This window comes from Sinohyriopsis cumingii, chromosome 7, assembly GCF_028554795.1.
Source record: "Sinohyriopsis cumingii isolate HCF-2022 chromosome 7, ASM2855479v2, whole genome shotgun sequence".
Lineage (NCBI taxonomy): Eukaryota > Metazoa > Mollusca > Bivalvia > Unionida > Unionidae > Sinohyriopsis > Sinohyriopsis cumingii.
The window spans coordinates 19,280,221-19,294,777 of record NC_142967.1 but is presented as its reverse complement, the minus strand read 5'-3'; the positions used below and the strand labels follow the sequence as shown (position 1 = coordinate 19,294,777).

General features: G+C 34.6%; 1 protein-coding gene across 2 annotated transcripts; it reads left to right on the top strand.

Moving 5' to 3' along the window:
- Positions 1–7,033: 7,033 nt before the first annotated feature.
- LOC149794822 (verrucotoxin subunit beta-like) lies at positions 7,034–13,779 on the top strand. Of its 2 annotated transcripts, none has more exons than XM_089963978.1 (2): positions 7,034–7,201; positions 11,730–13,779. In XM_089963978.1, exon 2 carries the CDS (start codon positions 11,730–11,732, stop codon positions 13,299–13,301), a length of 1,572 nt encoding a protein of 523 aa, XP_089820104.1. In that variant the 5' UTR covers positions 7,034–7,201; the 3' UTR covers positions 13,302–13,779. The 2 variants fall into 2 exon arrangements, with proteins under 2 accessions (XP_089820104.1, XP_089820103.1); XM_089963977.1 differs by having other exon boundaries at positions 7,034–7,219.
- The last annotated feature ends 778 nt before the right edge of the window (positions 13,780–14,557 follow it).

The following is a 14,557-nucleotide window of genomic DNA, read 5'->3' as shown; positions in this document are numbered from 1 at the left end:
CAAACTAATTTAGCGTTCCGGCACAAAACCGTGTAGGGATGTTTTCGATCGCGTCTGCGCTTGAACGATATAAACCTTGTAGTCTCCAATCTGAATATCCATTGTTGACTCATCCTCGTATGAAGATGTGCTCAAGATTAGCCAGGCTGAACGAAACTTAGGTGAATATGCATCGTGTCAGGCAAAAGCCTGATACCGAAGACTGAAGAGATAGAGAATGTTGAAAGTAACTGAAGACCTGATAGAAGAGCTCTTCGGAGAGGAAATAAACAAGGAGAAAGAAGAATGGACGTAGAAGTACAGACTTCAGAAACAGCAGAGAGAACAGAGAGAGAGCAGCAGCAACAGCAGGTACCTGACAGAGGTTTTGTCGACTGCCGTGTCGACACCAAAGAGTTCTCTTTCTCTTTCCGAAGAAGCAGACCCTATCCTGTGGGAAAGTCTGTCGCCAGACGAGGCCTCTATCTTTGATCATAAAAGATTGCCATAGCTCCTCGTTCACAAAAAAACAGCCCATTTCAAGGTTACCCAATACTCTAGAAAATAAATACAAACTTAATTGCCAACGGTATGTTAGTCAGTTAGAAAAAAATAGAAGTGCGTCTATAAGCACATTATTTCTTTATCTTTGTTAGAAAGTGTGACTATAAGCCCTTCGTTTCCTTAGCTTGTCAAACCTTTTAAATTAGTGATTGTCAGTTAATAAGTGAGTGTTTCTTTTAAGTCCGCGCGTTTTTTGTGATAATATGGGCAGTATAGGTTTTGGTGTCAGGGGTTGTTTTCCTTCACGTTATTGCTTGCCTAAACTAAAGGAAACGCTCGTCAGTCTGGCTTCCCGTCGTTGATTCAACAACATTGAAAAAACGAGTAGCAGACTCACCAAACTTCTTTAACTCCAGATGCATCTCCTAGATGAACTGGCTATGGAGGTCATAGCCGAGGACGCCTAGATATAAGAAGAGGAGGAAATAAAAAAAGAAGAAAGAAGAGAAGGAAAAGAAAAGAGGAATCCTACCTCATGTAATGATGAGACAAGTGTGTGAGGTTAAACCCGAGGTGACGATAACGCAACAGGCAGTACCACCACAATCACATCAGCTAGAGCCACTACCACAGCCATTACCGCCAGTAGCAGGAGTCGAAATCCCACAGATGGAGTTACGAGAACAACCACGTCGACAACAACAACAACATCAACATCGGGTCTGGCAGCGTAGGAGAAGACAGAGGGAAGGTTACAGTATCCCAGAGACAGAAGATTGGGGTGCTGAGGCTAATCATCCAGTCTCTGCACTCCCAACCACAAGGGTGAATTGGGAATGGGATTGGAGTCAGAGATGTGTCTGTGGTGCCAGACCCGGAAGATGCAACCATTAGACAGATGAATTTGGAGTTTTAAAAAACAGCCCTTTTCAAAGCGAACCAAGCTCTAGAAAAGAGTCACTATTCACTTTTCCAATTTGTTTGACTGTGCAGTAGTGTGAATATAAACACTCACTCATTTACTAGTATGATTGTATGTGTGTGCATGTGTGTGTTTGTATGAGCTCGAGTACGTTTGTGTGGATAGTAGATTATTGGGGTTTATAAGCGTGCACGTACATTTGTGTGGATAGTAGAGTGTGAGGTTTTTCACCTTTGCTTCTGTGTGGATGGTATAATTGTGGTTTGATTTTTGCTTCTTCGCGTGTGTGAAAAGTATATTTTTGTTTTGTTTAGCTCCTTCCCGTGTGCGGATAGTATATTTTGGTTATGTTGTTTGCTTCTTCGCGCGTGTGGATAGCACATTTGTGTTTTGTTTAGCTCCTTCCCGTGTGTGGATAGTATATTTTGTTTTTTGCTTCTTTGCGTGTGTGAATAGTAGATTTGTGGTTATATTTGTATCCTTTCCGTGCGTGGATAGTAGATTTGTGGTTAGTTTTCGATTCTTCGCGTGTGTGGATAGTATAGTTTGGTTATGGTTTGCTTCTTCGCGTGTGTGGATAGTAGATTTGTGGTTATTTTTTTTATCCTTCCCGTGTGTGGATATTAGATAATGTGGTTAGTTTTTTGGCTCATCACTTCTCTGTGGATAGTAGATAATATGTGTAGGGAATGCAAGGGATGTTTTCCTTCACGTCCGTGCCTGACATGTAAAAAGTCAAAGCGTTCTTCCTTCGCGCAATTCTACCGAATAAGGAAAAGAATAAGCTGGCAGCAGTGTCAGATTCATTTAATGAGTTGAAGGATAACTATTTCTGGATGATATATGCTGAATATGTAGTTGAAAGGATAGAGAAAGAATGGAGGTTACCAGAGAGACTGAACTATGCTTACAAACTGAAAGTAGCCAGGGAGAAGATAGAAGGGATCCTAGAAGAAGTAAAGAAGTTGAGAGGATTGATTAATCCTCCCTATGTCAGAGTGGGAACATTGAAACATACTTTGGATAATGTAATCCAAGTCAGGTACTTTATGGAAATATAATGAATTGGCCAGAGTGGTCCTATGTGAAGTGGAGAATGGACCAATTAAAATATGCTGAATAACTAACGAGAAAGGTGATGGACGTAGAAGTGAAGAAGATCAAAGATAAGTGGAGTAAAGATAGAAAGAGCAATGAAAACTTAAAGAAGAAAGAGGCCTTTGACCAAATAAATCAGAATTGGATCAAAGTACAGAAGTTTAGGTCAATGGACCATCCTGACTGGATGCCGGAGAAAGAGAAAAAGAAGAAGAAGAAAGAATTGATGGAGAAATTAAGGAAATGGTTAAAGATGTCAAGAAATATAAGAACCCGAAGGCCCTTTTCAGGGCCACTCATATGCCTCGAAAAGAGTAGCTTTCTTGCCTCAATTTGTTTTAATGTTGTATAAGTGTTTGTCTATTGTCTGTGTTATATATGTACACCCGCTCTTTTCTCAGTACTGTTTCGTCACCTCCCATGGTTGCAACATTGTTGCCAATCTCCCCTACCGTGACGTCGGACTCTACTTTCCCTTGTCCCTATACAGGCCCACAACCTTTTCGACTGGATTTTCCATAGTGCCCCTATCGCCCCACTTCACTACTTACCATGATAGCATGGTGTTAGTCCTGATTACAAAGAAGAAAATCAATACATCTAGTAATATTTGTAATGCACAGTCAATTCTAATTGTACCTATATGTTGGCATGTGCAACCAAGTTTGATCCTAAATCAACTTATGACTCATGCAAAATAAATGTAACATCATACCAAAATGGAGGATTATTCTGAACTGCACATTTCGAATTTTAAACATTTTCTCTGCTAGCCGACTTCGCTTTAATGTCTCACGCCATTAATTAATTTGCATTTTCATAAACTCTTGCAGTTTTTGATGAACAATATTTTATGTACCCTACAATTTAAGACAGTTTTCGTTGGTAATGTTATGTCTGACCCTATTTTTAAAAAAACACAACTAGATAAGCACAATTACCTACGAATCTCCATCCAATCAATACAGATTTTTATGCTTTTTCTTTAATTGGTCCTAACATAGTGTTATTACACGGTGAAGAGGACAAAAAGACACTACGTCATCTTCTAATCAGCTGTAACTGTTCAGGTAGCTATAACGTCTACAAGCATATTTCTGGGCTCGGGGCAAAAGAGAAATCGGTCCTAAAATGAAAGTAAACTTGTTCTTGAATGCCACACGTACGTTTTATAATAATGCCAAGAAAACAAGCTCGACGAATCTGACTCATCTTGACATACGAAGGCTATACAAATCATGAATACAAAATAAACCTCCCTTGAGACAACGACAAAAGCCAGCTTTCAGATCGGTAGTTTCCAGTGACGTTAAAGATTAGTTACTATGAAATATGTGTTCTACAAAACAACTTGTGTTACCGGTATGTTACCTTTACATTGATCATTTTACCTGCAAAAGTATCGGCAGGTTGTTGTATCTACAATGACATAGAAAGGGGTTCGCGGCTCCGAACATTTATTGTTCTATAAGGTATTAGTAACAACCGCTTTCGCACCAGTAACATGGATGCTCTTCGGTTAGATACATTATATATTTACTTTGAAAACATTTTGTAAATAAACGATTTGGCGTCATTGTTATGTCAATTATATTATTGTTTATATTGCAAGATAAAGACAGCTTCTTTACGATCTGCATACAATTCGCCCATACAAAAAAAAAACCCAAATAACTTGACCAAAATTGACCAAACACACTTTACAATCTTTTTCGAAGTAAAACTAAATGTATTGGACAGACACATACTTAATATTGGTACTATACAGTATCTTAAGTGAGTGCAATGATACAATGTGTAAAGCGATCCAAACAAACTATAAATTTTATTTTATAACATGTATGATATATATAAGATTCTATACGACAACAAGGGTAAAACATTCATAATTTTCGTGCCAGGTCAGTTGAAAAGAGTAAACACAGGCCAGTACAGATCAAGAGAAATAAGGACATGAGGAGTTTACAAAACACCAGAGAAAATAGCCCACGTGTGATGGAAGTCTAGAATGGGAAATGAAATGCGAGGATAACAATTTTCTAAATAGGTGAGAAAAGGCACAATGCCATAAAATACCCCAAATTTTTGTATATTTTCTCTGCATCAGGAGACATCCACTAAAATTCGCTCTAAAAAGTTGCCTGGATAAATAGGAAACGAGTATTTAGACTGGCCTTTCTCAGACGCCTATTGGAAATTCCAGCCTTGAATCAATCGTTTTGAGTACCATTGTACCCGCACCGACAAATTATGGCACGCTGATTTCTGCAGCGCAGGCCCTAGAGACTGGATATAGTAAACATGGAAAAGATCTGAGCTGAAATAAGAGAACTGAATTTGTTGCCAGGTACACAGAAGACAGTAATGACATTCACTTCGAAGAATGTACAATAACACAATGTTGTCAGGAGTTTGGAAAGTACCGTTCGGCCCTGCAAATCGGTGCCGTTACATTCAGATAGAAATGTAACTCAAAATAACAAGGTATTATTATTATCGTGGTAAACAAACTCTGCGCCCATGGAAATTTCATGCATTTTGGGAAGAAGTTGATAATTGAACATGTAGTGCAAATACGAATGTTCAGAGGGATATCGATGACTTCAGTTTGTAATGGATGTCAACAAGGTGACAGCCTATCTAATTAGTATTAGTTATCAAATAGTTGTATAGTTTCATTAGGCGGATACAACTTAAACCTTTCCATGTGAATGTAATTTGTACAATGAACCTGGGACAAAAGTGAAGACAGTTTAGTTTTTATTATCAAGTCTAAGTAATTATAAATCTGATGCCACATAAACGCAATATTGTGAACTGGAATTTTATACTTTCTGTCGCTTGTCATAAGAACTTTCAACAGCAGTACCTTTCGTGAAAAAAAACTGATTTTATATAATTTTGGCACCCTTTCAAATATTCATTATATAAAAGGAATGCTAGACTTATTCAGTAACTCTGATCTATGGAGATTCATTCTGATGTTTAATTTATGTGTTTCTCCAACATATTGAATGCTGTATAGCTTACATTTGATGAGGTAGGTCACATTTTATTTGCACGTTTGTGTGAAGATGGGGGATTGTATCAGACCACTCAATCATGTAGCTAATATGAGCCTGGAGGTCCATGGATCACAACTCTGAAATCTTTGGATCCACACTCTATGTCTATGTGTAAACACAAATACCCTTACCACTTACTCCATTCTTTTAAATTCCTTTATTATATTAATCTGAGGGAGACAATACTAATTTAAGAATTTAAAACGACATGTACTGCCATTGATTTAGAATGCAGCTATTCATGTTCAATTTATCAAATACTCGATAAAATAAGTAATAGGCACGTATGATTTGAAAAGCAAGCATTATTACTTGCACACCGAAGAAAGATAATAAATACAAGCCGTATCAATTTATACAGAAGAGACCGAGAGTATCGTAGTTGTAAATATTACTGAAGTGTCCCTACATAGAGGCAGACGAAATGGAACACTGAAAACTTGATTTTTGTTAAATAAGAATTTCTATTTTCTTTCTTTTGACGCTATGAAAAACATTGAAAGCCTTTACTGGAGTCGACTTCATAGTTTTTTACGACTAGCAACAAGATCAATTGATCAAACTTAAAGTCTTTGTATTGCAGTAAATACGGTGATTGCTGTCAGTGAAAAGTTAATTTCATGTATATTTTATTGCCTGATAAGCTTTTCGTAGGATTATTTACAAAATATAGATATCCGATTTAAAATATTTCAACATATTTTTTCAGAGTTTTATTTAATAATAAGTATTTTGTTTCACTTTTAGTTCTCTCAGAATGACGTTTCGTTCTGAACGTATGACTATAAAATAGCTATTTGTATACTTATTTGGTCCAGATATTAAAAGCAGTTTATATATCTACCCCAAATTTTGACTGAGACTTTTTTATTCTTATAAAAATATATAGAGGTTATACTAATAACAAAATCAGCAACATTATTAAGGAAGAACATAAATTTCCTTTTCTTCATTATGCGCGATATTTGGAAAGGTATTTATAAGCAATGTTTGTTTAGCGATCTTGGCCCCAGATGTGTCATAATTCGATGAGTTTAACATCAAATGTATCGCTATTTTTATTGTTTCCTTGGAGGTAAAAGATGAATGTTTATCTATGCAGACTCCGACTTCTAACCAGAGAGAGAGAGAGAGAGAGAGAGAAAGTCATTTTTGAAGTTTAGAAGTTATGTACTGTTCAATTTGGTACTCGTGTTAGTTTGAGAGAGAGAGAGAGAGAGAGAGAGAGAGAGAGAGAGAGAGAGGACAAAGGGGGTTATGACATGGTACAAGTACCAACGCGGAATGGAACATTCTCTCTAGTTACAGTTACGAAGTCGATGCATTTTGTAGAAAATATCCCTACCAACGAAACTGTCCTTCTTGGAAATACAAATGCGTAAAAATGCATCCAATCAGCGCTTTGAATTATCTAGCTGGGACAATAATAGAAATAGCGCTGTCTTCATACAACTTTATCAATGGCGTAATACAGTCTGACTGACTAGGTATTACCTGCACCACTTACCCTATATCATGTTTTCAACGGTTTCGTTTGGAAAAAAGTATCACAATGTTTCGGAAAACCACTGAACGAAGGCTTGATTCAGGAAGTGTATAGATTCCATGCAGGAAGATATACCATACACAGAAAGTTTGTATATTAATTAGTGTAAGTTTATTTTGAATATTATTCTCAAAAATAAGTTCGAGTTTTGTGCTTACAGTTTATTCAATATATATTCATCTGCATTTTATTACAGCTCACTGTTGTCAAAAGTAATGAAAATTATTTTAATAATCTTTCCATATTAGTGGCATGCCGATCAGTTTTGAAGTGCTCGTGGAAATGTCTTATTTTCTCTATTCGTCTTTACGATTATAGTTCGTTCAGCACATCATCGCGAAGATATCCACGTCTATTTCTCATTGAATGTTCACGTCAGCGCTTAGAAATGTAACCCAAATTATATAATTCGTTTCGTGTACGAATGATTTAGACATAATTCAAACTGACGTACAGAGCAACACCATTCATTCGATTCATCCTGAAAAAGACTGATATGTGTACATGTCCGTCGCCATGTTCGTCCCGAGTTCTAGGAAAATTCGTTTTAAATACAGAACTGAGCTGTATGGGAACCGTCGTGTGACACTCGTAAACAAACATCATCTGCACCGTCCTTAAATATTAGTTTACTTTCATTAACAACATCAAAGTACCATCGAAAGACAAATGTGCCTTAAATGAATGAAATCAGTATTTTAATTTAAAGAAACTCACAGTGAGCAGCTTCGGATAACAACAACACTAATAATAGTTACGATTTCGATTGTTCCAGACCATATCTTAAACATCATTTTAAATAATTGCTGATTAGTTTGACTTCATTTTCTTAATTGTGATTTTGTAAAATCCAAATAAGGCATTAGTTTATTTATTGGAAACCATATATTTATTTTCTACACCCATATTTAAGTGTCAAAAAACATTATATTAGTAATAAAGTCCCGTTATTTTATTACGCAACTCAGTTATCAATGGCTGCCTTTGTGTATGTACCGATATCAAATAATAAATTCAATTTTTTTTTTGAGCAAAGTAAACCGTTATTTTATTTTTTAAATACATGAAAAATGAAAATTGTGTCTCCTATTTAAATTGTTAATAGCTCTGTTGGTTGATTGGAGGATTATATACCCCACAACCAACACCTCTAGATATTTGGTATGAAATTTGTCCATTTGTAAATGTAGATGGTCTTCATTTTAAAGGTAAAATAATTTTGCAAGTCTGGCAATAAATATTATGACATTGGCAATGGTATGGACATTACTACATGCTTATAGTTTACCTGGATATTATGAACAGTAACTAAAATATATTAAAATGTTGTATTATATATTGGTATACATCATAAACTAAATCTCGAAAACAATAGGATCAATACAAATTGCAATTACTTCACTATGGCAAATATTGCAATATTTAATTCCAACAATATTGTATTTATTTAAGCAAACTATTTGTTTTTATCGACATACATTATAAAATAGTATGAGAATATTGATTTCACCTCTGTTCATCTATTTTTGTGTCCATTCATAAGTCTTGCTATCTATTTTATATGCATTGTGGTTATATTTCATTAATTCCCAGGCTTACCATGTACTAATTCGAAATTAGATATTATGAATAACTTGAATAACTTACACATTATATATATATATATATATATATATATATATATATATATATATATATATATATATATATATATATATATATATATATATATATATATATATATATATATAGTTTTCTGTTGTGACAGCAATACTATTTCCAATCTAAAGATGATTATAATAGATTTCTTCCAAATTCTTATCTTTAATGGTCAGAGACCAGTAAACCACTTTGGTTCATCCAATCTTTATGAAAACTCTGCTACTCCATGTATAATAGTCCGATAAATCAAATCCCCCATACCTGTGTTGCTAAAAATGAACTATTTGTAGGTTTAATGTCAACTATTTTTAAAATGTGCAATTTCGATTCATGCAAATTTTCCGGAACATAGATGCGGACAGTTTAGACACCGGTATTTTAGTGATACCCGTATCTAGCGCTAAATTCAAACTGACCACAGGACAGAAGGTTGTGTTATTCCACGTGGATTAACAGGTCGTAAAGAAAGGATTTGATCTGGAATTATTATGATCATATCGCCAAAAGAACCCTTCTGCCGACAGTAGGTCAGCAGCAGCAAGAAATACCGGTAAGTGTATAAAATATACACCAATTTATAAAGACGAAAATATTGGCAACTTTTAATCAATAGCCGCAATGAGATCATAAAACTTCAATCAATATCATTACAGGTGTGGGGCTGATTTATCGGCCAACGTGTATCGTTTATAAATGAAGGGGTTCAGACTTGATGTCCAGCTTAGTTATTTTCAGATTTCCAAACTTCTGTTCTTTCTTAACATTATGCCACTCCCGTTGATTTTATATAACTCTGAAAGGAAATGTGACAATTTATTATATTAAGTTATAATGAACCTCAGTAATAAAGCAAATGTTATTATGTGCACCACTTAACACTACTAAGTTCGATGGGAGTGGTGAACTCCCAGAGAAAATTAATCAGTAGAGCATTCAAAATAAACGGTGTGTTTATTTTGTAATGCTCAGACGATTAATTTTCTCTGATCTGTTTAGTAGATCACAGAGATAATTTTTTAAAGAAAAATTATTTGATTTCCTGAACAAATGTTCAAACTTATAATGAAGAGCTAAATAAATATTGTACATGAATACTTGTACTGTAATTACTCAATACCCTTAAATATGTGTGCGTGCGTGTGTGTGTGTCTGTGTTAATCATCCTTTATGAGTTTTAACGACTTTGTGGTCTTAAACTAACTAATAGAAAGAAGCAAAACCAACAAGTTATCTGAAATGTAATGTGAAATTTTTAATAGTTACAAAACGAAAATTTCAGAGGAACTTGCAGTATTATGAATCGAATAAAAAATAATCCTAAAAAGTTCTATCACAAATCCAAAAGAATATAGTGTTCCGAATGAATTCCATGTCTTCTATTATGCTAATGTAACAATATCCCTAAATATGTCGAAACAATATTGACGTATCACAATGTCATTGTCCAAAACTCCATTGAATGAATTCACACTAATACTAGAATAATGTTTAAGTTCAAAGTCAATGAGCACTCTGTAATTCCAGTGAATAGTCAAAACAAATAAGTCCTCTTAAACTCTCATATTGTGTCTAAACGAAACATTAAATACATCTGCAGACTAACTTTTACAGAATACTATAGAAAAAGAGAATGAATCAATTGTCCACTTATTTGTCCTCCTATACAAAGTAAGCTATACATCGCCATATGGGAGTTTAAAGACACACAGGATGCTGTTCAGGTTCTGAAGTACGGCGTTGTTTTCGTTTACAAACCCTGCTTAATGCATGCTTTCTATGCATTTATGCACATATAAAAAGTATTTTTAAACAAAATGTTCCAAATTCATAGCAACATGTTATCGTGAAACATATGGCAAATAAAGATTAATATAAATATTAACCAGTTTCGGAACCAAGTACTATAATAAGGCCAATGAAACCTTCGTTTAATATACATTGAATAAATCCATATCTAACGAAAACTCATATATCAGCTGAACATACAGGACACATAATAAGGTGAACATTTAAAACATGTTGGCATAATTTTAAACTTAAGTGTCTCTATTATGAATATGCAAGGTTACTGGCTCAGTTTTGGCTTATTATTTGGCTGAATGTTTACGCTAGACTCTGCATGTAAATCTTTTAAAGACAAATAGTAAACATCAAAACAGATATCATACTGATTTGCTTCAAAGCATAATTTTCATTATCATGCTACCAGTTATAATAAACTCTGTAATAATTTGTCTTAAATCTCAATTATTACACTAAATACTTCTGTAAAGGATCCTATGGCAGCGCATGATCTGGAAACCAGGTAACTTCTTGTAAATGTGCATTTTGTCCTTAAACAAGAAATAATTCTTGTTGAAGTGGTAAACTGTTTAATGTTTTTATTAATTGTCAGTGTTTGGGCCATAATTTGTCTGATGACAAATACAATCCTAATTTCGATAGAAAAATATTTATTGTCAGAGGCGTATCAAGTAACATAATGTAAATAAACGTATATGTATCGATATACAGCTGCAAACAGTCAAAATTATGGCAGCCGATAGCTGACAGAAAAACTGATAACTATTTAATAAACAAATGGAGTTTTCCGCAAGACATTGCAGCAACGAAAAATTTGACGTAAACAGACCACCCTATTTCAACATACGTTTAATGAGATGTATTAAACTGTATTTCGATTGGAATGGTGTTGAAATACTTTGTGAGCGAAACGAATAAAGTACTTTAATCGATATTTGATAACGCTGAGCTAAGGACACGGATATCATTCGAGATACTGTGCAGAACGAACTATAGTTTTGTTTTATAGATGTGATATGCTTCATTCATTTCTACTACTCTTAACGAGATTCCAAATACCACTAATAACTATACTGATTTGATAATCAATAAAAATGCAAAGACGAAAGACATTCAAATCTTTTTAGTGCATTCGTATATTTCATTTCAGATGATGGAAGATGATCTAAATTATTTAGAGTTACCAGTTTTGGGACTTCCTTTCGAACTTGGTACGCTTTATAATGCAAACAAGAACCAGATTGTTCCAGCAATGCCACTATGGGAACAAAACAACACAAATATACGTGTGATTCCCCACCCCACACAAAACACAGATGTGACTACAACAGATTCTCTGGTATCAAAGATGAAATCTCTCGACATTAAAGGTAATGTTGTAATAAGCGCCTTATCGAACAAGTTGGAAGTCAAAGGTTCAGGTTCCGTTCTCAAAGATAACAAATCTTCAAAGATGCAAGCTAAGATAGTGCTTGAGGCAAGAGGTACAACACGCAAAGAATTCATATCAAAGGATCATTGTTCAGAAGCAAATCTCGAGCCATATCAAGAATTTATTAAAAAGAGTGGAGCTACACATGTTGTTGTCGGAATAACGTACGGGTACCAGCTCTTCTTGATAATGGAGACAACATGTGGGAGTGAAAAAGAGAAAATGAGTGTTCAAGGAAACCTTGACTTGAAAATTATGTCTCTTGTACAAGGAGAAGGATCTTATAAAACAAACGAAGACAAGAAACTAAACGAGTTGAAGGTTAGAATTCACGGGAGTGTACAGATCCCATCAAACCCGATTTCCTTTGTAGAAGCCTTAGAAATTTATAAAAAAATTCCAGAGTTCGTAACAAACAACGCGTGCCCAATGACAGTTCATCTTCTTCCGCTGGCCTCTGTATGTTCATCTTTACCTAAGGCATGCAGCCAGATTAATGAAGCCGTACTGAATTCCGTTACAGCAATTTTTGAAGATATCAGTGAATTAGAAGTGTCACTCAGTGGAATACAGACCTCTGACATAGCTACGACAGAACCTAGAATACGACGAAAGGCTAAAAAACTGTCAGCAATGCTAATGGAGCACAAGATTTGGCTACAGATGAAGTTGTATGAGATAATCAGCAATCCTAAGGTGGGTACAGATTTTTCAGAATCCAAACAAATACAAAACGTCCTGAAAAAACATCAAACTTCGCCGTTCTCAACTGAAATTTTTGGCATTTATGTATTAAAAATGGAAAAAGAAGTATGTTTCCTGAAGAATCTGATGAGGATGCTTACATTTAGTGATGAAGATGGAAGAAGCGGTGACGCTGACACTATTAATGTAGGGGAAGGTGGAAGAAATATAATTTCTATTGATATCCTATCAGATGAGACAGATTTTTTGATCCCTTTTGAGAGATGCAAAGTCTTTGTGCTAGAAATACCTATCATTACAGTAGAAGATGATCTACTAAAGGAAATGCAAAAGTACGATCCGGACAATGACAACGAATTGGCACCTTGCAAGGTAGAGTCATGGACATTGCCATTCGAGGACAAAAAAATTCAACGGAAGATTCTAAAATGCGCCAAGGATTTTGTAAAATTAGCACGCACATATCAAAATGACGACGACAAATGTTCGACGAAGTTTAGATGTGTGTTTACGAGCTACGAAATAGACAGAGAACCAACAATCAATGCGTACAACGCATCAACAGGTGACATTGAGCCATATTAACAGAAGAGGCTTCAGCGTACGAGTGTCTTTCAGGGCCATAAGGAGGAAAGAAAACCAGCAATCGGTGAATGCGAAGCACCAATAGCGGACTTACAAACGACTAATGACGATGAAGCATAAAAGACAGTCAATACATTAATATCACTTTTCGAAAGAAAACGTGAAGCGCCATAATCAATATATTATACAATTTGGAGCTACACATGTTGTTAGCATTACATACTTGTATCAGTTCTTCATGATGCTAGAAACAACATTTGAAGGAGAAGAAGAGAAGCTAAAGGTTGAATGCAAATTTAAATTGAAAGGTGTGGATACTTTGCAGTAAGAAGCCAAACGGAGGATATACAATTAAATCAGTAGACGATTTACATACACAGCTATAAAACTGGTTTCATTTAAAGAAGCCATACAGATTTATTCCTGAATTCTAGACTGGTGACAGATAATGAATGCCTAATTAAATATCATCCGCTTGCCTGTGTATTTTCATCTCTACTTAAAGTATGTAGATTTATACGACTCTAGGTCTTCAAATATTATCAGAAAGAAGTGAAATCAATAATTTAACTAAAACAAACAAGTTATATATAAAGTGAAAATCCAAGAAACACTTACAGTATTATAAATTAAATCCCCAAAAATCCAAAATGTTCTATCATAATTCAAAACATTCCAATACTTTTGATTCTCCTGAGATATCACAATAATACAATTGAGGATGTATTTGAGTTAGTTCACAATAATTCCTAAGTAGTGTGTATGAATCTAAAACGTTAATGAGCACTTCAGTAATTACAGTGAATATTATAAATAAATCCTTATTTATAAACATTTTCACTTGACCTAGCTTTGAATCATTCCAATGGAAAATTTCAATCTAATTGTAAACAAAACTGGGTCTAGAATGTACCAAACTCGAATGTAAACATCCTATTTACAACTAACAATCATGGACACAAATTATCTATGCTAATATTATATTCACAAATGACCATTATTTTAACGCATAATCAACAATCATGCACAAATGTTAATCACGCGATATATATATATATATATATATATATATATATATATATATATATATATATATATATATATATATATATGAATTCTTTTACAGCGATTTTCAAAGATACGAACAACTCAGAAATAGCAAACATATCTCAACTACGGAACCGAACACAACGAAAAGCTTAAAATCTGTATACTATTCTGAAGTGGACAATATATGGCTGCAGATGACGTTGCAT